Source organism: Notolepis coatsorum, assembly GCF_963971535.1.
Source record: "Notolepis coatsorum genome assembly, chromosome: 1".
NCBI lineage: Eukaryota > Metazoa > Chordata > Actinopteri > Aulopiformes > Paralepididae > Notolepis > Notolepis coatsorum.
Window position 1 is genome coordinate 245,304,277 of NC_140165.1, and position 25,000 is coordinate 245,329,276.

The window sequence follows — 25,000 nt, forward strand, 5'->3', positions numbered from 1 at the left end:
ATCATAAAAAAAGTTAAAATGAACATTTTAAACCAACATGCATACTTTTGACAATAAATAAAATAAGAATTGGTTCTTACTTGCTTGCCTGGGTAAATAAAGGTTAAATAAATGTAAAAAAAAAAAAAAAAATTGTTATTGTTTTTTTTTTTTTTTTTTACCGATACCGATATTTTCCGATATCACATTTTACTGCCGATATCGGCCGATAATATCGGTCGGCCGATAATATCGGACATCCCTAGTGTCTACGGTTCAGAATGGATAGGTGTCTACGGTGCAGATGGATAGGTGTCTACGCTTCAGAATGGATAGGTGTCTACGGTGCAGAATGGATAGGTGTCTACGGTGCAGAATGGATAGGTGTCTACGGTTCATAATGGATAGGTGTCTACGGTGCAGAATGGATAGGTGTCTACGGTTCATAATGGATAGGTGTCTACGGTTCATAATGGATAGGTGTCTACGGTGCAGAATGGATAGGTGTCTACGGTTCAGAATGGATAGGTGTCTAAGCTTCAGAATGGATAGGTGTCTACGGTGCAGAATGGATAGGTGTCTACGGTTCAGAATGGATAGGTGTCTACGGTTCATAATGGATAGGTGTCTACGGTTCATAATGGATAGGTGTCTACGGTGCAGAATGGATAGGTGTCTACGCTTCAGAATGGATAGGTGTCTAAGCTTCAGAATGGATAGGTGTCTACAGTTCAGAATGGATAGGTGTCTACGGTGCAGAATGGATAGGGGTCTACGGTTCATAATGGATAGGTGTCTACGGTGCAGAATGGATAGGTGTCTACGCTTCAGAATGGATAGGTGTCTAAGCTTCAGAATGGATAGGTGTCTACAGTTCAGAATGGATAGGTGTCTACGGTGCAGAATGGATAGGTGTCTACGGTTCAGAATGGATAGGTGTCTACGGTTCAGAATGGATAGGTGTCTACGGTTCAGAATGGATAGGTGTCTGTTATGTACCATGAGCTTGATTACTCATGTGTCACTGTGCAGGCAGGTGAGGGCTGCTAATTAGCTGATTGCTGCTGATTGGATACCATCCTGGCAGCTTAAAGCCAGTTGCTCAATCACACATGCAGCCTGACTGTTGCTAGAGGAGAGTGTGGAAACAGAGTCTTTTCACGTTCCACCATTCTTTGATCTTTAGTTTGTGCTAGTATTCATTGTTAGAGTAGTCTTTTGGTTTAAACACAGGCTTTGGTGTCTGTTTGCACTTATGTTGCGTCCCTTTGAGCCAGGGTCGTAACAGTGTCTAAGGTGCAGAATGGATAGGTGTCTAAGGTGCAGAATGGATAGGTGTCTACGGTTCAGAATGGATAGGTGTCTACGGTGCAGAATGGATAGGTGTCTAAGGTGCAGAATGGATAGGTGTCTACGGTTCAGAATGGATAGGTGTCTACAGTTCAGAATGGATAGGTGTCTAAGGTGCAGAATGGATAGGTGTCTAAGGTGCAGAATGGATAGGTGTCTACGGTTCATAATGGATAGGTGTCTACGGTTCAGAATGGATAGGTGTCTAAGCTTCAGAATGGATAGGTGTCTACGGTTCATAATGGATAGGTGTCTACGGTTCAGAATGGATAGGTGTCTAAGGTTCAGAATGGATAGGTGTCTACGCTTCAGAATGGATAGGTGTCTAAGCTACAGAATGGATAGGTGTCTACGGTTCAGAATGGATAGGTGTCTACGGTATTTATATAGTATCTACAAATATGTAAAAAGGATTATTATGCAAGTATGTACAGACAGATGTGGGTAGATATATACGGTAAGATACGGTTATACATGCTATGATACAGAGTTATATGGGTTATATGCAGGTGTATAAGAAGGTATATATACTGTATATACAGCACTATTGTACATGCTATCATACAGAGTTATACTGTATGGCTAGACTTTAGTATGAGGTAGATAGTTGTGATTATTATGATGACTATGTTTACAGTGTAGGGCAGTTGTAGACAGTGAATGCAGTAGGTCGGTATAAACTGAGTCTAGGCAACAGAGTTCAGTAATAATAATAATAATAATAATAATAATAATAATAATAATAATAATAATAATAATAATAATAATAATAATAATAATAATAATAATAATAATAATAATAATAATAATAATAATAATAATAGATTGGATTTGTAATGGAACATACTCACCCAGCAGGGCAGCCAGGATGGGTCCAAAAACAGTATCGTGCATTAAAGCTTCCCTCTCATAGTATTTACTACACAGACAAACAAACAGACAGAGAGACAAACGTAAACATTTATAGAGAACACCTCAAAGAGAATGAATTCAAATGAAAGAACTCCCACTAGTCCTCCCCGATACAAAGCCCACCACTGCTCTTACAATCGACACATCACATGTCAGGCTTTCATCTTTGATACGAGGGGCTCTACAAACTGAAATTGTACCATTCCCATGTTTCCGCTCAGCACAGGACAAAAGGACAGCCTACCATAGGCTGGAGACAATAGGTAGATTGACATGAATGAAGAGGAATTAGCACTCTGCAACATCAAGCCCGTCATCGGTTTGAAGCGAGGCACAGAGACAAATACATCCGTTGTTCCGACGTTGTTCTGAAAAAAAACAGAGGCTCAGTCGTACGAGGTCTCCTCACCTGGAGTTGTCCACGATGTACTGCACGATCTTGTCCAGGACCTTCTCGAAGAGGGCGGTGCGGACCCAGATGTGCTTGATGGCCTGGGCGGAGAGGGGCTGGGCAGGGCGGCTAGTCGTCGAGGAACCCTGCCTCTTCAGTGGCTCATGACCTGCGCTCTGGGTTCTCCTGGAGGGTAAAGCATCACAATCAGAAAGGTCTTTAGAGGTACGTTGGCACGTACAAGGAATTCGTTTTGGTCGTTTGGTGCAACATTCACAGGCAATTAAGGTAGAATGGAATATATAAACTAAATTAAAACAAAAGTACAATAGAATAGAATAGAATATGGGACAGGGCTGTACAATTGTGCAGGATGTAGTAGACTAGAGTATATACACTAAATTAGAATAGAGAAAAGAGTGGAATAGAATATGTAGCAGGGCTGTGGAAAGAGCAAAGGTCATGATTATAGTATAGTATTCATTAATAAAAAGGCCTATTACTGGTCAAGTACTTGGTGTTAGTGAGTACTGTATGTTCAATAGAAGCGGCCCCTTGCTAACCCTGGACTTCTAAATGTCTTCTTTTACCGGAACATTTTAGTTTATTTCCACTTTATAAAGTTCCAATTTCCTCAACGATATGAGCCAAGACGGCAAGCTGAAATACAAGAAGTAATAATAGACCCAAGATGACCCGACAACTGGCTTTGTTTCTTTATTTTCTTGGTTTAAATATAATCTTTCACTCTCACATTGATTGACTAACCTCTTCATTCAAATAGTTTTCTTTTTTAAAACTTTGGCCATTCCCCTGGCTCTTTTATACGTTTATCGCATTTATTCTGGTCAAGGACGACCGACAGAAACAGGCTGAAAGGGTTCAGATGGGGGGGAAGACACTCTGGGAAAGGCACGGCTGCAGTCCGGGATTCGAACTCGCTAAACCCCAGATCCGTGACGAGCACGGTTGTCCACGGCGCTGAAATAGCGCTCGCGGTACGTGGTGAGCTACTGGAGCTCCCCCATTCAAATAGTTTAAGGCTTTCTGAATTAAGGATTTGAACACATGCAAACATTATACTTAAGTGTATGTATTGAAGGTTAGATGGTATGTTTATGTTTGTATTTGTTTGTATTGTTTGTAAAGACTTGCGTTTTGAGCTAAGGATCTGAAAGATATTATCTTCCAGCAGCTAGTTCTATATCACCCATAGTCTACAATGAATCCCGAACTGGGACTTATAATATATTATTGCTAATATTTTCGTCCAAAAGGTGCCAGTAGAGAAAGAAATTTACTTTTTGAGATTCAAAGTGTCATCAAAAGCCTATATAGTTGTCAGCACAGTGATATATAACTCTGTAAACCTTGTTGATAGAACACACTGTGCTGACTGCAGCTCTGTAAACCATGTTGATATAACACACTGTGCTGACTGCAGCTCTGTAAACCTTGTTGATATAGAACACACTGTGCTGACTGCAGCTCTGTAAACCTTGTTGATATATAACACACTGTGCTGACTGCAGCTCTGTAAACCATGTTGATATATAACACACTGTGCTGACTGCAGCTCTGTAAACCTTGTTGATATAGAACACACTGTGCTGACTGCAGCTCTGTAAACCTTGTTGATATAGAACACACTGTGCTGACTGCAGCTCTGTAAACCTTGTTGATATATAACACACTGTGCTGACTGCAGCTCTGTAAACCTTGTTGATATATAACACACAGTGCTGACTGCAGCTCTGTAAACCTTGTTGATATAACACTGTGCTGACTGCAGCTCTGTAAACCTTGTTGATATAACACTGTGCTGACTGCAGCTCTGTAAATCTTGTTGATAGAACAATGTGCTGACTGCAGCTCTGTAAACCTTGTTGATATATAACACACTGTGCTGACTGCAGCTCTGTAAACCTTGTTGATATAACACTGTGCTGACTGCAGCTCTGTAAACCATGTTGATATATAACACACTGTGCTGACTGCAGCTCTGTAAACCATGTTGATATAGAACACACTGTGCTGACTGCAGCTCTGTAAACCATGTTGATATAGAACACTGTGCTGACTGCAGCTCTGTAAACCATGTTGATATAGAACACTGTACTGACTAGGGGTGGGAATCACCAGTTTCATCATGATACGATACGATATCGATTCTTTGGACAACGATACGATATTTGCCGATATCACAGTCTCTCACGATACAATACGATTAGATTAGATTCAGGTGCCTGCAATCGATATGAGATGATATCATATGCCCATTTAACACAATCGGTAACATTTAGATCAACTAAAAAAAGGTAACGAAAATATCATTTGACATTTGTATTTTTGAGCTCTTCCAGACATTTAAAGGAAAATCAATCTATTGTTTTTAATACAAATAGACCTCCTGTTCACTGTAAAGTGCCACGTTTTGATATATTGAGCTTTAAACTTTAAGCTCCATTTTTTGGAACTCAAAACTCAACCTAAAACCCCTCCCTACCTCCCTCTCCCAAACCGTTCCTACAACAATTTGTTGATGTTGCATGATCATGTATAGGCCTACATTTATTATGTATTATATTGTTTATGTTTAAATAACATTTAAACATCAAACTCCTCTGACCTCATCTGGTCTTTCCAAAGACGCGCGCACACACACACACAGAAAGGGAGAATGCTATGCTGTAACGTCTACACACACGGAGCTACTGCTGTTGTTCTTGGGCGGATATGAGACTCGCCACAGGATTTTCAAAATAAGAGTATCGATATGAATCGATCTTATTACATTGCATCGATCCGATTCGATCGTTGATAATTACATCGATGTATCGATCTGGATCGATGTATCGTCCCACCCCTAGTACTGACTGCAGCTCTGTAAACCTTGTTGATATATAACACACTGTGCTGACTGCAGCTCTGTAAACCTTGTTGATATAACACTGTGCTGACTGCAGCTCTGTAAACCATGTTGATATATAACACACTGTGCTGACTGCAGCTCTGTAAACCATGTTGATATAGAACACACTGTGCTGACTGCAGCTCTGTAAACCATGTTGATATAGAACACTGTGCTGACTGCAGCTCTGTAAACCATGTTGATATAGAACACTGTACTGACTGCAGCTCTGTAAACCTTGTTGATATATAACACACTGTGCTGACTGCAGCTCTGTAAACCATGTTGATATATAACACACTGTGCTGACTGCAGCTCTGTAAACCTTGTTGATATATAACACACTGTGCTGACTGCAGCTCTGTAAACCTTGTTGATATAACACACTGTGCTGACTGCAGCTCTGTAAAACTTGTTGATATAACACACTGTGCTGACTGCAGCTCTGTAAACCTTGTTGATATAACACTGTGTTGACTGCAGCTCTGTAAACCTTGTTGATATAACACTGTGCTGACTGCAGCTCTGTAAACCTTGTTGATAGAACACTGTGCTGACTGCAGCTCTGTAAACCATGTTGATATATAACACACTGTGCTGACTGCAGCTCTGTAAACCATGTTGATATAGAACACACTGTGCTGACTGCAGCTCTGTAAACCATGTTGATATAGAACACTGTGCTGACTGCAGCTCTGTAAACCATGTTGATATAGAACACACTGTGCTGACTGCAGCTCTGTAAACCATGTTGATATAGAACACTGTGCTGACTGCAGCTCTGTAAACCTTGTTGATATATAACACACTGTGCTGACTGCAGCTCTGTAAACCTTGTTGATATAGAACACACTGTGCTGACTGCAGCTCTGTAAACCATGTTGATATATAACACACTGTGCTGACTGCAGCTCTGTACACCCTGACTGCAGCTCTGTAAACCATGTTGATATAGAACACACTGTGCTGACTGCAGCTCTGTAAACCATGTTGATATAGAACACACTGTGCTGACTGCAGCTCTGTAAACCATGTTGATATATAACACACTGTGCTGACTGCAGCTCTGTAAACCATGTTGATATATAACACACTGTGCTGACTGCAGCTCTGTAAACCTTGTTGATATAGAACACACTGTGCTGACTGCAGCTCTGTAAACCTTGTTGATATAACACTGTGTTGACTGCAGCTCTGTAAACCTTGTTGATATAGAACACACTGTGCTGACTGCAGCTCTGTAAACCTTGTTGATATATAACACACTGTGCTGACTGCAGCTCTGTAAACCTTGTTGATATAACACTGTGCTGACTGCAGCTCTGTAAACCTTGTTGATATATAACACACTGTGCTGACTGCAGCTCTGTAAACCTTGTTGATATAACACTGTGCTGACTGCAGCTCTGTACACCCTGACTGCAGCTCTGTAAACCATGTTGATATATAACACACTGTGCTGACTGCAGCTCTGTAAACCATGTTGATATATAACACACTGTGCTGACTGCAGCTCTGTAAACCATGTTGATATATAACACACTGTGCTGACTGCAGCTCTGTAAACCTTGTTGATATATAACACACTGTGCTGACTGCAGCTCTGTAAACCTTGTTGATATAACACTGTGCTGACTGCAGCTCTGTAAACCATGTTGATATATAACACACTGTGCTGACTGCAGCTCTGTAAACCTTGTTGATATAACACTGTGCTGACTGCAGCTCTGTAAACCTTGTTGATATATAACACACTGTGCTGATTGCAGCTCTGTAAACCTTGTTGATAGAACACTGTGCTGACTGCAGCTCTGTAAACCTTGTTGATATATAACACACTGTGCTGACTGCAGCTCTGTAAACCTTGTTGATAGAACACTGTGCTGACTGCAGCTCTGTAAACCTTGTTGATATAACACTGTGCTGACTGCAGCTCTGTAAACCTTGTTGATATATAACACACTGTGCTGACTGCAGCTCTGTAAACCATGTTGATATAGAACACACTGTGCTGACTGCAGCTCTGTAAACCATGTTGATATAGAACACACTGTGCTGACTGCAGCTCTGTAAACCATGTTGATATAGAACACACCGTGCTGACTGCAGCTCTGTAAACCATGTTGATAGAACACTGTGTTGACTGCAGCTCTGTAAACCATGTTGATATAGAACACACTGTGCTGACTGCAGCTCTGTAAACCATGTTGATATATAACACTGTGCTGACTGCAGCTATGTAAACCATGTTGATATATAACACACTGTGCTGACTGCAGCTCTGTAAACCTTGTTGATATATAACACACTGTGCTGACTGCAGCTCTGTAAACCATGTTGATATAGAACACACTGTGCTGACTGCAGCTCTGTAAACTATGTTGATATATAACACACTGTGCTGACTGCAGCTCTGTAAACCTTGTTGATATATAACACACTGTGCTGACTGCAGCTCTGTAAACCTTGTTGATATATAACACACTGTGCTGACTGCAGCTCTGTAAACCTTGTTGATATAACACTGTGCTGACTGCAGCTCTGTAAACCATGTTGATATAACACTGTGCTGACTGCAGCTCTGTACACCATGTTGATATAACACTGTGCTGACTGCAGCTCTGTACACCCTGACTGCAGCTCTGTAAACCATGTTGATATAGAACACACTGTGCTGACTGCAGCTCTGTAAACCTTGTTGATATAGAACACACTGTGCTGACTGCAGCTCTGTAAACCTTGTTGATATAGAACACACTGTGCTGACTGCAGCTCTGTAAACCATGTTGATATAGAACACACTGTGCTGACTGCAGCTCTGTAAACCATGTTGATATAGAACACACTGTGCTGACTGCAGCTCTGTAAACCTTGTTGATATAGAACACACTGTGCTGACTGCAGCTCTGTAAACCATGTTGATATAGAACACACTGTGCTGACTGCAGCTCTGTAAACCTTGTTGATATAGAACACACTGTGCTGACTGCAGCTCTGTACACCCTGACTGCAGCTCTGTAAACCACTGCAGCAGCCATAACGTCACTCCGTGTGTCCCGTCATTGTTGAGACACCAGTATTATATCCTCAACAACAGACTTCAGATCAGTGGCTCTCCCGCACGGCAGTCAGACACGACGCCCACTCACAAGCCTCCCACTCCCGCTGTGTCCCCCGTCTCCCACTCCATCCATCAGACAGACCGCAGTCACGATGTCCCCAAGCTTCTCCACATAAGCTGTGTGTGTGTGTGTGTGTGTGTGTGTGTGTGTGTGTGTGTGTGTGTGTGTGTGTGTGTGTGTGTGTGTGTGTTTATGGTGACGGGATCACAAAGGGACAGCGAGGGAGGGGCGCCAGTGTGATGACAGATAGATCCAAGGAGAGAAGACAGGAAGAGAAGGATTAAAGAGGAGGCTGGCTGACATCATGCGGAGAAGCTCCTGGAAATAAATTATTAACAGCTGAAGGACCGGAGGGGGTTTCTGTCTGAATCAAGAGGCTAAAAAGACACATTTTGTGCCTCCCTGAGGTGCTGACACACTAAAAGGGGTTTTCTTGGATTTGATCAGATACAAGGATCTGATCTGCTCCCATGCAGAGATAGCTGGTGGTGGTGGTGCACTTAGAACCATACTGCACTTATGTCCATCTGTCTCTGTTTGGTGTCAGTCAACACTAACAAGCCATAATGGGACAATAAAGCTGCAATATGCACTTTGCAAGATCATCATTGTCATATTACAGCTCCCCACCCCCATCCCACCCGCCTGAAAGCATATAAGCTTCAGTGTTTATGGGGCGTGTAGGATTCATGCCCTGTGGCCATGAGAGGTAACCGCTCAGTGTTTTACAAGAGAGACCAACAAGCGAAAGGGGGGGGGGGGGGGGGGCAGGGGGGGTTTCCTTCAAGCGAGACAGCCTCCAGCACTGTTTTCATCTGCATCGTTCACATCGATGCTCTGGAAATGAGACCGCAACCTTTGACGTAGTTCCGACATGTTAATCACGCATTTTCAATTTGCAGGGAAGATGTCACGTCATGGGTCATGACTCGTCTCAGCGGACGGGAGGTTTTCTCTTCGCGCTCAGACCAACTCTGATGTAGATTGCTGCTACAGACGGAAGCATTATCTTCCCGTGAAGGAGTTACATAGTGCAGCTTTAATATACTAGGGGTGTAACCTATTTCATAAAGCATGACATGATGATGTCGCCCATAAAAGGAACAACGGATACGGACCACTAGCTTGTTGGCCAAAAACACCCCTCCCCGAGATCATTACATTTATATACAACGCTTTTCTAGACACTCAAAGTGCTCCCCACAATGTAGGCTGGAAATGGCCTCCTTCACCACCACTGGTAGCACCCAACCTTGGGCTATGCAGGCTCAATGGCTGCCATATACTGGCACCAGGCACACATCACACTACACAATGGCTACCATACACTGGCACCAGACACCAGTGTTGGGACTAACGAGTTACAAAGTAACGCGTTACAGTAACGAAGTTACTTTTGGCGATAACTAGTACTCTAACGCATTACTTTATTTGCGTTATATACTGCGTAGATTGATAGCGAGCGGTAGTGATTATTATATTATTATTATTATCCTGTCTGCCTGCGGAAACGCTGTGCTGGGGGCGTGTTTTGTTTACTATTCCTGACTGATAATGGCAGTGCCCAGCTACTCGCGTATTTCTCTTTTGTCGAGCGAAAAGAAAATAACGTTTTAGTTATGTCATTTGTGTTTTGGATCAAAGATACTGGAGTTTAACGTTAACTACCAGGACTCATCCAAAGCCACTCGCCACTCGCCACCCGCGTAGAATTATACCAGGCGACACACAGCAAATGGGACGGAAAACTTTTTCCAACTACTTGGAGAGAGAATATACAGTACAACATGGAAATGAGATAAAGAAAATGTTTGAGGGGCTGCTGGACTAACGTTACATCTCGACAGACACTGGTGAGTGCAGTGATGTGAATGTAAATGAATGGAAACTCAAGTTGATCAACGGATTTTGACTATGAATCTGCCAGGGAATCTCATCAATACTAATCAAACAATATAAATATAGTCCTTTCATGCACAATTGATATCCTAACTATTCTAACGTTGCAATGCACGATTGATATCTTAAACAACGTTGCAAGACGGTTATAATGAAACGCTCCAGCGACATCAAGGCTGTTCCTTCAACCTAAGCGGTGATACAATTAGGCACGGTGCATTTCTTATTACGTCGGGACATTTGTGTTTGTGTCAGATTTGTGTTCGTATCTAGACCACATTGCTTAGCAGAGTTCAGTGATGTGAATGGAAACTGTCAAGTTGATCAACCGATTTTGAGCAGGGGAGGAAATTAGGCCACTTTACTCGCCAAATGCGAGTATTTTTTACGTTTGGCGAGTAATTCATGAAGAGCACTCGCCAGTCTGGCGAGTACTTGTAATTACAAAACAAACAAAAAAATCATTCTGCAATCTGCTGATTCGCTCACTGGCACAAGCCGAACTCTGACTCCCCCCTTGATTCCTCCCATTTGCGCCTCAATCCAACCATAACCAATGAACATCATCGTTGTACAGATGCGCTCTAAGCTCCTCCAATGAACACTCATTTTCTAGAAGATGCCGCCCATCTAGGGGAAGTGGACAGATCACTGCGCGCGGACCTACAGACTCCTGCCACCGGCTTGACAACGTAGACAAACTTAGACAAAAACACATCAGTGGATGAAAATAATTGCATGTAGTGTCGTCGCTTTCGGATATCAGTGCGGTCTGACATGGGGGCGAACAACAGCACACGACGTTCTCCTTCGAGTCGGATGAGAATGACAAGTCAACCAGGCACCAGCATTAGCCGGCTAGCTACCTAGCATGTAACAAGCTACCATAACGCGCGTTCAACATAGTGGACTATACTGAGCGGCTTTGCTTAAATGCAGCCGAGTGACATTTTATTATTACCGGGTTTCCCCCCATATCACCACTCGCCCATATGCCCTTCACAACGGTGATGTTGTCATACTTGGCATTCAGAATACACCTGCTGAACCCCTAGCGTTGTCGATTCGGTTCCAATGTATTGTCATCTTACAGCACAAGTACAGTACAACCAGAATACATTTGGCATACAACCAGAGTGCAAATGTAACAAGTCAAGTTGTTTTATTTAGCTATTACATTACAGTGAAATGCTTGGTTCTTTCACTGCCCAACTCAGTCCAACCTAGACCAGTCCAACCTAGTCCAGTCCAGCCCAGCATCTTTCACTGCCTAGTTCAGCCCAACCCAGTCCAGAATAGTTCCCTCTTTCATGTTAATATGTGATATCCTAATATTTTGAAGAGTAGAGACAGTGTGATTAATACATGTTGTATGCTAATATTGTGAAGAGTAGAGACTGTTATTAATGTTTTATGCTAATAAATATTTTAAAGAGTAGAGACACGGTGTGATTTTTACTATGATTGAAAATCAATTTAGACAAAGACATACAAAGAAGTAATTATCACAATTAGCGATTTTTTTGGGCTGGTAAAAAATCAGTTTGTCTGGTAAAAAAAATCAGATACTCGCCAGTTGGCTGGTAAGCCAAAAAGTTAGTTTCCTCCCCTGATTTTGAGTATCTGTAAGCCGGGCATGGGAGCAATTATTTTTTTCTAAGTAACTAAATAGTTACTTTTCACAGTAACGCATTACTTTTGGGTGTAAGTAACTAGTAAAGTAACAGAGTTACTTTTGAAATGAGTAACTAGTAAAGTAACTGAGTTACTATTTTTCAGTAACTAGCACAACACTGCCAGACACACATCACACTACACAATGACTACCATACACTGGCACCAGGCACACATCACACTACACAATGGCTGAACAGCTCAGGAGACAGGGATTGATATCAGCCAATTAAGGGGGGAGGGATGATTAGGTGGCCTTGATGTCAAGAGACCGGATTTGGGAATTTGGCCAGGAACGTCCGGGAACCCCCTACTCTTTGCGATAGGCGCCTGGGTTCTTTAAACGACCGAATTCAGTTTTGAATCTTTATTATCTCAGGACTTTAGCATGTCTATTTTATCATGCCTATTTTATGTCTATTTTATTACCTGTTTATTATGTCTATTTTATTTAGTGCTGTCAGGCGATTAAAACAATTAATCTAATTAATTACAGAATTTGTAATGAATGAATCTAATTAATCGCATTTTAATCGCATAACCATTTTAGGCCTGATATTCTATATTCTATAATCATATTTCAAATTGCATGTGTCCGGATGGCAGAATTCAGTACTGTATCTACAAAACCTTCTGTTTAATCATCTTCCATTTATTCATTTGCTTAGATTTTTCAGGTCTGGTAAATTTGAGCATGGTGTTATTCACAGTCAAAGATAAAAAAAAAGATTTAATTGATATTCTCATTTGGTTCATTACAATTTACTCAAGCCTAGTAACAGACACAGTATTTCTGACACTGGGAATACATTCCCTGAGATCCATAGATGTCCCTAGAATCAGATACCAAGAACATGCAAATGGACCATATTAAAAAGCGGGCATGGCCACCCGCATTTCACTGTATGCCCTGGTATGTATGTGACAAATAAACCTCTTGAATCTTGAATCAGCTTTCATTCATTTATGCTATGCTACGCTAGCTTGCAGCCGGATAGATTTCTACTGAACGCACAGAGAGGGAATTGGTATCCATCTTCTCGTCTGACTCTGGAGAAGACGGAAAGCGCGTTTCCCATGATGTCGGCATGTTCCTTTAAGAAAAAGCTACTATCAGACGTAAAGATCAACTCAGAGGCAAGGCTCCTCAGTTCAGTACGCTACCGTTACTCTCCAGAACACTGGGCCTTCAGAGGCCCCTCCGTTCAGTACGCTACCGTTACTCTCCAGAACACTGGGCTCCCAGAGGCCCCTCCGTTCAGTACGCTACCGTTACTCTCCAGAACACTGGGCTCCCAGAGGCCCCTCAGTTCAGTACACTACCGTTACTCTCCAGAACACTGGGCCTTCAGAGGCCCCTCCGTTCAGTACGCTACCGTTACTCTCCAGAACACTGGGCCTTCAGAGGCCCCTCCGTTCAGTACGCTACCGTTACTCTCCAGAACACTGGGCTCCCATCGGCCTCTCCGTTCAGTACGCTACCATTACTCTCCAGAACACTGGGCCCTCAGAGGCCCCTCCGTTCAGTACACTACCATTACTCTCCAGAACACTGGGCCCTCAGAGGCCCCTCCGTTCAGTACACTACCATTACTCTCCAGAACACTGGGCTCCCATCGGCCTCTCCGTTCAGTACGCTACCATTACTCTCCAGAACACTGGGCCCTCAGAGGCCCCTCCGTTCAGTACGCTACCATTACTCTCCAGAACACTGGGCTCCCATCGGCCTCTCCGTTCAGTACGCTACCATTACTCTCCAGAACACTGGGCTCCCATCGGCCTCTCCGTTCAGTACGCTACCATTACTCTCCAGAACACTGGGCCCTCAGAGGCCCCTCCGTTCAGTACGCTACCATTACTCTCCAGAACACTGGGCTCCCATCGGCCTCTCCGTTCAGTACGCTACCATTACTCTCCAGAACACTGGGCCCTCAGAGGCCCCTCCGTTCAGTACGCTACCATTACTCTCCAGAACACTGGGCCCTCAGAGGCCCCTCCGTTCAGTACGCTACCCTTACTCTCCAGAACACTGGGCCCTCAGAGGCCCCTCCGTTCAGTACACTGCCGTTAACACTGAGCTCCGTCGCCGCTTTTTACACATTCAAAATGTCAACAAATGTCAACACGAAACCGAAGGTGGCGTTGATTGCGACAAGATTGTGTTCTGAGCCAATAAACAAATATGAATATGTCAACGAATATGTCACGGTTATTAATTCCCCCCTCCCGCAACATTTGCATAATCAGAATTTCAATGCTTGCACGAGATTGGACAGAGTGTTGTGTCAGGTCATGCGGAGAATCGAGCAGCGTTCTGTATGACGACAGAGGAAAGCACTGTTAGCATGTGTCCTCACAACATCACATAAACCTGGATCCATTCAGCTACAATCAGATGGGGCATCTGGTTTAGAATCAGAGGTGTGTGTGTGTGTGTGTGTGTGTGTGTGTGACGTGTGTGTGTGTGTGACGTGTGTGTGACGTGTGTGTGACGTGTGTGTGTGTGTGTGTGTGTGTGTGTGTGTGTGTTTAAACAGTCATGAAGGGATACCGTTAATGGTGTGTAGGTGTGGGTGACTGATGGTGTGACGTTTACAGTACCATATCAGTGTATTGATTGACTTAACACCCATTAATAACCAACACCAATCCTGGTCCACTATTGTCAACAACGCTCGTATCAGGAATATGAAAGAGCATCTACCGTAAATGGTAAATGGTGCATTTATATAACAGCTTTTATCCAAAGCGCTTTACAATTTTGTTCCTCACATTCACCCATTCACTCACACATTCACACACCGACGGCGGAGGCAACCATGCAAGGTGCCAACCTGCTCATCAGGAGCAGTTAGGGGTTAATTGTCTTGCTCAAGGACACTTCGACACTCCGCCAGGAGGAGCGGGAATTGAACCGGGAACCTTTCCGATTACCAGGCGACCGCTCTACCTTCTGAGCCACTGTCCCCCCCCCCCGTAGACGTTAGCATTGATCCTGGTCGGTTGTGAAGCGTACATACAGTCTACGTGCGTGTGGTGTGTTGCACTGCTCTGGGAGAGGTAAACAAACAAACAACAAACACGGTAAGCAAACACTGGTGATGGTCTGATGGTGGTCTGATGGTCTGGTGGTCTGATGGTGGTCTGATGGTGGTCTGATGGTCTGATGGCGGTCTGATGGTCTGATGGTCTGATGGTGGTCTGATGGTGGTCTGATCGTCTGATGGTGGTCTGATGGTCTGATGGTGGTCTGATGGTCTGATGGTGGTCTGGTGGTGGTCTGATGGTCTGGTGGTCTGATGGTGGTCTGATGGTGGTCTGATGGTGGTCTGGTGGTCTGATGGTGGTCTGATGGTGGTCTGATGGTGGTCTGATGGTCTGATGGTGGTCTGATGGTCTGATGGTCTGATGGTGGTCTGATGGTCTGATGGTGGTCTGGTGGTCTGATGGTGGTCTGATGGTCTGATGGCGGTCTGATGGTCTGATGGTCTGATGGTGGTCTGATGGTGGTCTGATGGTCTGATGGCGGTCTGATGGTCTGATGGTCTGATGGTGGTCTGATGGTGGTCTGATGGTCTGATGGCGGTCTGATGGTCTGATGGTGGTCTGATGGTCTGATGGTGGCCTGGTGGTGGTCTGATGGTCTGGTGGTCTGATGGTGGTCTGGTGGTCTGATGGTGGTCTGATGGTGGTCTGATCAATCAATCAATCAATCAATCAAATTTATTTATAAAGCACATTTCACATGACGCGTGTCAACCAAAGTGCTGTACAGAGGGTAGATACACAAGATACATATTGACAACAATCACACTCCGTTTTATGGGAGGGCACACAGGCAAACACATAGAAAAACAGGGCATGAGTCAGTGAACGGGAAAGGCTAGTAGGTAGAAGTGGGTTTTGAGCCTCGATTTGAAGGCATCTATCGAGGGGGCGAGCCTAATGGAGGTGGGGATGCTGTTCCACAATTCAGGGGCTGCGATAGCAAAGGCACGGCCCCCCCTGAGCTTGAGGTTAGACCTCCGGACTGTCAGGAGCCTCTGATCGGCTGACCTGAGGGACCTGGTGTTGGAATAGGGGGATAGGAGGTCTGAGATGAAGGAGGGTGTGTGACCATTAAGGGCTTTAAAAACAAATAGGAGAACCTTAAAATCTATCCTGTAGCGTACTGGGAGCCAATGAAGGGAGGCAAGGACAGGGGTGATGTGGTCTCTCTTGCGGGTTCCGGTCAACAGTCTGGCAGCAGCGTTTTGTACCAGTTGTAAGCGGGACAGGGAAGACTGGTTAATGCCTATATAGAGGGAGTTGCAGTAGTCTAATCTAGATGAAATGAAGACGTGGATGACTCTCTGAAGGTCTGCAGGGGAGAGAAGGGCTTTGAGTTTGGCAATGGTGCGTAGTTGGAAAAAACATGCCTTTACCACTGAGTTTACTTGTCTGTCAAATTTAAATTGTGGATCAAAAATGACACCTAGGTTTTTTTTTTTTTTTTACTTTATTTTTTAGCGTTTATCGCTTTTTTCTGGTCAAGCATGACCGACAGAAACAGGTTGAAATGGGATGTAGAGCAAGGGAAGACATTCTGAGAAATGACGGCGGGTCCGGGAATCGAACTTGTGTCCCCCAGATCCGTGACGAGCACGGTTTTCCCCGACGCAGAAATAGCGCAGAGATATGCGGTGAGCTACGGGAGCTCCCCGACACCTAGGTTCTTGACGTACGGCTTGACTAGGGAGGACAGGTTGCCAAGGCTGTTGGTAAGGGTGGTGACAGCGTCTGGGGGACCGAAGAGGATTATTTCGGATTTGTTTTGATTTAGTTGTAGAGAGTTTTGTGCCATCCAACATTTAACATCATCCAGGCAGGATATGAGACTGTTAAGTAGAGACTGGTTGTTGGGTTTCAGGGAAACATAAAGCTGTGTGTCGTCAGCATAACAGTGAAAAGAGATGTTGTGCTTCTGAATGATTGGACCAAGGGGTAGCATGTAAAGGGAGAACAGGATCGGGCCAAGGATGGACCCTTGTGGGACCCCACAGGAGAGGGAGGTTGAGGGGGAGGAGCAGTTGGCGATGTTGACAGCAAAGCTTCTATTTGTGAGATAGGAGGAAAACCATGCTAATGCAGTGTCACTGACACCAACCCCATGTTGGAGACGATCTAATAAAATGGTGTGATCAACAGTGTCGAAGGCTGCACTGAGGTCAAGTTCAAGTTCAAGTTCAAGTTCTTTAATAGTTGTCATACAGAAGTACAGAATACTTTCATACAAAATGCTTCTTACTGTTACGCTCCAGAGACTGTGCTAGACAAGATAGTATCAAATAACATAATAACATAATATAGCATGAATTTAGAAGAAGAAAATGAGGTCACAGTGTTCGGTATAGACATATGTACAATGTTCTGAGTTACCATATAATATACAATACACAATACTATGCAGTGTACTAATGTACAGTACTATCTAGTGCAAAGCAGAAATGGGATGAGGTACAATTTTAGGTACAATTTACAGTAAGGTGTACGAGTTGTAGTGCAATCCTTCATCCATAAATATAAAGTGTGGGGAGTGGGTGCTACAGTGTGTTTGTTTAAAGTGGGTGTGTGCTATAAGTGTGTGGAGTGGGTGCTACAGTGTGTTTGTTTAAAGTGAGTGTGTGCGTGTGGATGTGTGTGCTATGTGCGTTTGGTGGTTGTTGTTGTGTAGTGTTCATTCATTGTTCGTTTAGCAGCCTGATGGCCTGGGGATAGAAGCTTCTTCTGAGTCTTTCTGTGCTCGCCTTGAGACTCCTGTATCGCTTGCCTGACCGCAGCAGTTCAAAGAGGCAGTTGTTCGGGTGACTGGAGTCTTTAATGATTCTCTTAGCCTTGCCCTTGCAACGCTTGTAGTAAATGTTCTGGAGGGTGGGGAGCCCCCCTCCAATTGTGCGTTCGGCTGAACGTGTCACTCTTTGTAGTGTGCTTTGGTCTTGTGCAGTGCTATTCCCAAACCAGGAGGTGATGTTGCCGGTCAAGATGCTCTCTATTGTACATGAGTAGAAGTTCTTAAGGATCTTCTGGCTGACTTGGAACTTCCTTAGGCGCCTGAGGAAGTAGAGGCGTTGTCGTGCCTTCTTCACAACACTGTTAATGTGTGTGGTCCATGTCAAGTCCTCGGATATGTAGGCTCCGAGGTACTTAAAGCTGTTGACTCTCTCAACCGGTGCCCCGTCGATGCTGAGGGGGCTGTAGTCCTTGACCCCCGACCTCCTGAAGTCCACAATCATCTCCTTTGTTTTGCTGACGTTCAGGGAGAGGCTGTTTTCCTGGCACCATCCCGCCAGGACCTTGACCTCTTCCAGGTAGGCCCTCTCGTCGTTGGCAGAGATCAGGCCCACCACCACTGTGTCGTCAGCAAATTTGACGATTGTATTGCTACTCCGCTGAGCCACACAGTCGTGTGTGTACAGGGAGTAGAGGAGGGGACTCAGAACACAGCCCTGGGGGGCCCCTATGTTGAGGGTGATGGATGAGGAGGTGCAGTTGCCTGCTCTCACCACCTGGGGTCTGCCAGTCAGGAAGTCCAAGACCCACTGGCAGAGGTCATAGCCCAAGCCCAGGTCCCTGAGCTTGGCTATGAGTATGGAGGGGACTATGGTATTGAATGCCGAGCTGTAGTCGATGAATAGCATTCTCACATAGTTCCCCTGCCTCTTGTCCAGGTGTGATGCTGCTGTGTGCAGCACATGGGATATGGCGTCCTCCGTGGACCTGTTGGGGCGGTATGCAAATTGCAGGGGGTCCATGTTTATGGGGAGGGAGGAGCAGATGTAGCCCTTTACTAGCTTCTCGAAGAACTTCATGGCTATGAAGGTGAGAGCTACAGGGCGGTAGTCGTTGAGGCAAGCAGGCTTGGATTTTTTGGGTACAGGGATAATAGTGGACTTCTTCAGGCAGGTGGGGATGACAGCCTGTTCTAAGGACAGGTTAAATATGTCAGTGAATACTGGGGCCAGTTGGTCGGCACAGACTTTTAGGACGCGGCCGGGGATGCCGTCTGGACCTGCTGCCTTCCTGATATTCACTTTTTTAAAGGTCCGCCTCACCTCATGCTCTGTTACCCTGAACACTGCGCCTCCATCAGCAGCCGACCCCCCCCCCCCCATTGCCGAGGCTTGTGAGCTGGTGTTGTTATTACCAGCATCAAACCTCGCATAGAAGGTATTGAGGTCATTTGCTAAGGAGATGTCACTGTTCAGTTTGAGGGAGGCGCCTTTGTAGTCTGTCATCGTTTTGAGCCCCTGCCACATAGCTCTAGAGTCAGCTTGTTCAAACTGGAGTTCAATTTTATCCCTGTAGCGTCGTTTGGCCTCTGACACTGTCCTCCTTACGTTGTATCGCGCCACCTTGTGGTCATTCATGTTGCCTGCCTCTAGGCCGTCGTTGTATGCTTTGGTGCGCTCTCTCAGAGCTTCACGGACGGATTTGTCTACCCAGGGTTTTTGATTTGGGTAAACTTTCATTTTGGTAGTGGGGATTGTTTCTTTCACCCTAGTACAAACATAGTCCAGCACTGTCTCCGTGTAGGCATTAATGTTATCTGTGTCGCGGAACACATTCCAGTCTGTGTTGTGAAACACTGACCGGATCGTATCCTCTGACGTCACATCCCATTTCTGCACCTCTCGCGAGACTACGGGAGTACTTTTAATTCTCTGTCTGTACTTTGGTGAAAGAAAAATGGATGCGTGATCTGACTTACCGAAGCCACTATCAGAATGAGCCTTGTAGCCACCTTTAAATTGCGTGTAACAGTGATCTAGGATGTTACCGCCTCTGGTGTTGCAAGTCACATGCTGATAGAAGTCAGGCAATACCTTTCTCAGATTGGCGCTATTGAAATCTCCCAGAACTAAAATGGCGGCGTTAACATTCGCCACTTGGATTCTATTTACCTCGTTGTGTAGTCTGGAGAGCGCAACCTTGTTGCTGGCTTGCGGTGGAATATAAATCTGAATTAAAAAAAAAAAAAAAAAAAAGAAAAAAAAAAAAAAAAAAAAATCTAACCCTAACTAACCGTACTGTCATGCACTTGTCCTAATAAACTAACCTACACTGTAGCACTCAACACTTTGATGAACATTGTTGCTCAGCTGATAGAGTTGTGCCCTTCCTGATGGCTTGTCGTACAGAACTTGTAAGTCGCTTTGGATAAAAGCGTCAGCTAAATGACTAAATGTAAATGTAAATGTATATACACTCCGACCAGGACGATCGCCGTTAACTCCCTCGGGAGGAAGAAAGGACGACACTTGATGGTTATATATTCCAGTTCTGGGGAGCAGTGGTTGGATAATTCCTTCACATTAGTTGGGTCGCTCCAATTTTTGTTAAACATGAAGGCAATACCTCCTCCACGTTGTTTACCGGACTCTGCTGATCTGTCCTTGCGGTGGATAAAGAAGTGATCAGCCGGTTGAATTGCGTGGTCTGGGACGTCCGGCGTCAACCACGTCTCGGTGAAGCAGAGGACGTTGCAGTCCCTAACGTCTCTTTGATATTGAATCCTTGCTCGGATGTCATCCAGTTTATTGTCAATTGATTGTACATTGGCTAGTAATATACTGGGCAGTGGTGTACGGTGGCGTTTGGATCTCAGCCTGTTACGGATCCCAGCCCTCTTCCCTCGCCGTCTGGTTCCTCTGTTCCTGGGGTCTAGGAACAAAGGATCTGGTCCTGATCTCCGGAGAATTTCTTCAGGCCATTGATGCGGTTCGGAAAGCTGATCCAGTGAGTAATCCAGTTGGTAAGTTTCCCGTAATCCAATGTCTATGAGTGACTGACGGTCATATACATTAAATGCACCAACTGTTGGTACGAACAAAACTCTAAAAACTATAAATATTAACAAAAGTAAACACAGTCTCGACGGAGCGAACAGAGAGGCAGCCGGTCGGAGCAGCGCCATCATCAAGCAGCATTAAAATAGAGCAGTCACGGTTGTCAGCGGCGAGGAGTAGGTCATTTGACACTTTAAGGAGGGCTGATTCTGTGCTATGGCCAGTCCAGGACGCATACTCAAGTCCTGTGCCAACCAGCTGGCCCCAGTGTTCACCGCCATATTTAATCAATCCCTGGCGGAGTCAGTGGTCCCTGCCTGCTTCAAGATGTCTACCATCATCCCTGTACCGAAGAAACCCTCCCCAACATGTCCAAATGACTACAGACCGGTGGCACTCACCTCTGTGGTCATGAAATGTTTCGAGAGGCTGGTCAAGGACCACATTTGTGCCTCCCTCCCCAGCGATATGGACCCTATGCAATTTGCATACAGGACAAACAGGTCCACCGACGACGCGGTCTCCCAGGTACTGCACAGCACCCTCTCGCACCTTGACCGTCAGAAGGGGGGCTATGTGAGACTGTTGTTCATTGACTACAGCTCAGCGTTCAACACCATAGTCCTCACCAGACTGGTGGACAAGCTGATCGAGCTAGGTCTGAGCTCCGCCCTGAGCGCCTGGGTACTGGACTTTCTGAGCGAAAGACCCCAGGCAGTCAGGGTGGGGGGTCAGACCTCCAACACCATCACCCTGAGCATCGGGTCCCCCCAGGGCTGTGTTCTGAGCCCCCTGCTGTACTCACTCTACACACACGACTGTGTGGCCAAGTTCAGCTCCAACTCCATAGTGAAGTTCGCAGATGACACGGTGGTGGTGGGGCTGATCTCGGACAACGACGAGAAGGCCTACCGGGAGGAGGTTGAGGTACTGGAACGCTGGTGCCAGGACAACAGCCTGCTCCTGAACATTGGTAAAACCAAGGAGCTGATCGTGGATTATAGGAGAGGACAGCAGGAGACGCACACACCACTGATGATTAACGGGGCTACCGTGGACAGGGTGAGCAGCTTTAAGTACCTGGGGGTCCACATCTCAGAGGACCTGACATGGTCAACACACATAGACACAGTAGTAAAGAAGGCGAAACAGCGCCTCTACCACCTGAGACAGTTAAGGAAGTTCAGAGTATCGGGAAAGATACTCCAGTCCTTCTACTCAGGAGCTGTAGAGAGCATCCTGACCGGAAACATCACTGCCTGGTATGGAAACAGCACGGCACAGGACAAGAAGGCCCTACAGAGAGTGGTGCGCTCAGCCGAGCGTACCACGGGTATTGCACTACCCCCCCTGCAGGTTCTATACAACAAGAGGTGCAAATCCAGAGCCTGCAGGATAATGAAAGACCCTCACCACCCCAATAACAGCCTGTTTCAGCTGCTGAGGTCAGGCAGACGCCTGCGAACCCCAGCTACTAGGACAGAGCGGCTTAGGCTCAGCTTCTTCCCCCAGGCCATCAGAGCCATGAACAATGAACATTGAGTGCTCAGAACATTGAACTGTCCACACACAAGCACACATGAACACACACACGACACGCACACTGTGCACGCTCACACACGAGCAGCCACTTAACACTTTAACATGAGCGGACACACACTCATGTCGCACACACGCACACTTATGGCCAAAGGAAAGGACACTTTGAATTAGAATAACAGGAACAGTGTATTGCACTACCAAAGCTAACTAGCATGTCCCATATGCTCTGTAAATAACTATGTACAGATACCGAGATGTCACTCCATGTTACCTGTTACCTGTTACTGCACAATGTTGTTTTCTTCTTTTGATTCTATTATATGTACCACTGTATTGCACATCGTTGCGGGCAAGACCACCCGCATTTCATTGTATACCTGTATGCCGTGACAATTAAAACTCTTGACTTGACTTTGTCCTGAACCCTGACTGAAATGTCTCCAGGATGCTGTTCTGGTGCAGGTAGGGAGACAATTGGCACAGAACAACCTTTTCAAGTATTTTTGACAGAAAAGGAAGCTTGGAAATGGGCCTGTAATTACTGTGCAGGGTGGGGTCAAGGTTTGGTTTTTTCAATAGGGGCTGGACTACTGCATGTTTAAAGCAGGATGGAACAGTACCAGTTGCCAGGGAGCTGTTAATAATGGAGAGGATGCTGGGACCGGTTGTGTGAAAAACCTGTTTCAGGAGAGCAGTGGGAACAGTGTCAAGGGGGCAGGTCGCAGGTTTCATAGAGGAAACTATCTCTGTGAGGGTGAGTAGACTGATGGGCTGAAAGCAGGTCAGTGTAGATGAGCAGACCAGAGGGACAGCTACATTACGTGTGGGGGGTGAGATGTTCCTTCTGATATCTTCAACTTTGGTGGTGAAAAAATTTGAGAATTCCTCACACTTAGCTGGGGACACATCCAGGCAGGTGCTGGGGGGGGGGGGGCTAATGAGAGAGTTGATGGTAGTGAACAGGGTCCTGGGGTTGTGGGAGTTGTTGATGAGGTCAGAAAAATATGTGATTCTCGCCGCTTTAACCGCTAGCTGGTAGTTAATGCAACTGTCCCTAAGCATTTCAAGTGAAACTTGAAGTTTGTCACGTTTCCACTTCCGCTCTGCCTTCCTATACTCTTTTCTCTGGGCTCTGGTGTTATCATTGAGCCAGGGCTGCCCTTTAGGCTTAGGTTTTTTCTGTCTAAGGGGGGCTACAGAGTCTAGAGTGGAGAGGCAGGTGGTGTTGAAAAGGGATGTAAGCTCTTCAGTGCTAAGATGGGAGGGAGAGGCTTCAATAGTGCAGGTGTTAGGGGCAGCTATGAAGGCAGTGGAGAACTTACTGGCAGTCGAGGGGTTAATGTTGCGAGAGAGACGTGCAGGGGGAAGGGGTTTGGGTGTGGGGAGTAACAGAGATAAGGTAAACATAACAGCAAGATGATCAGATGAGCATGCATTTGTTGTGATTAAACTGGACACTGGAAAACCAGATGTTAACACTAGATCTAGTGTATGGCCCAACCTGTGGGTAGAGTCAGTGACGAGCTGGGAGAGGCCAAGCGAGTCAATCAGATGTAAAAAGTCTGACACCATAGGCTTGGAAGGGCAGCATACATGAATTGATGGTGGTCTGGTGGTCTGATGGTGGTCTGATGGTCTGGTGGTGGTCTGATGGTCTGATGGTCTGGTGGTCTGATGGTCTGATGGTCTGGTGGTGGTCTGGTGGTGGTCTGATGGTGGTCTGATGGTCTGGTGGTGGTCTGGTGGTCTGATGGTCTGATGGTGGTCTGGTGGTCTGATGGTGGTCTGGTGGTCTGGTGGTCTGATGGTGGTCTGGTGGTCTGGTGGTCTGATGGTCTGGTGGTCTGATGGTCTGGTGGTCTGATGGTCTGGTGGTCTGATGGTCTGGTGGTCTGGTGGTCTGATGGTCTGATGGTGGTCTGGTGGTCTGGTGGTCTGGTGGTCTGATGGTCTGGTGGTCTGATGGTCTGATGGTGGTCTGGTGGTCTGGTGGTGGTCTGATGGTCTGGTGGTCTGATGGTCTGGTGGTCTGATGGTGGTCTGGTGGTCTGATGGTCTGGTGGTCTGATGGTCTGATGGTGGTCTGGTGGTCTGGTGGTCTGATGGTCTGATGGTCTGATGGTGGTCTGGTGGTCTGGTGGTCTGATGGTCTGATGGTGGTCTGGTGGTCTGATGGTCTGATGGTGGTCTGGTGGTCTGATGGTCTGGTGGTGGTCTGATGGTGGTCTGGTGGTCTGGTGGTCTGATGGTCTGATGGCGGTCTGATGGTCTGGTGGTCTGATGGCGGTCTGATGGTGGTCTGGTGGTCTGGTGGTCTGATGGTGGTCTGATGATCTGATGGTGGTCTGGTGGTCTGGTGGTCTGGTGGTCTGGTGGTCTGGTGGTCTGATGGTCT

At 45.7% G+C, this 25,000-nt stretch overlaps 1 protein-coding gene across 1 annotated transcript in view; it reads right to left on the reverse strand.

Annotated features, from left to right (window-relative positions):
• LOC311224555 (small G protein signaling modulator 2-like) overlaps positions 1 to 25,000 on the reverse strand; it is a 264,091-nt gene that overhangs the window by 25,359 nt on the left and 213,732 nt on the right. Inside the window, exons 4-5 of the mRNA XM_084309586.1 lie at positions 2,651 to 2,818; positions 2,181 to 2,248 (exon numbers count right to left, since the gene is read on the reverse strand). Of these exons, the coding sequence (XP_084165712.1) occupies positions 2,181 to 2,248; positions 2,651 to 2,818 (236 nt within the window). The remainder of the gene's footprint in view (positions 1 to 2,180; positions 2,249 to 2,650; positions 2,819 to 25,000) is intronic.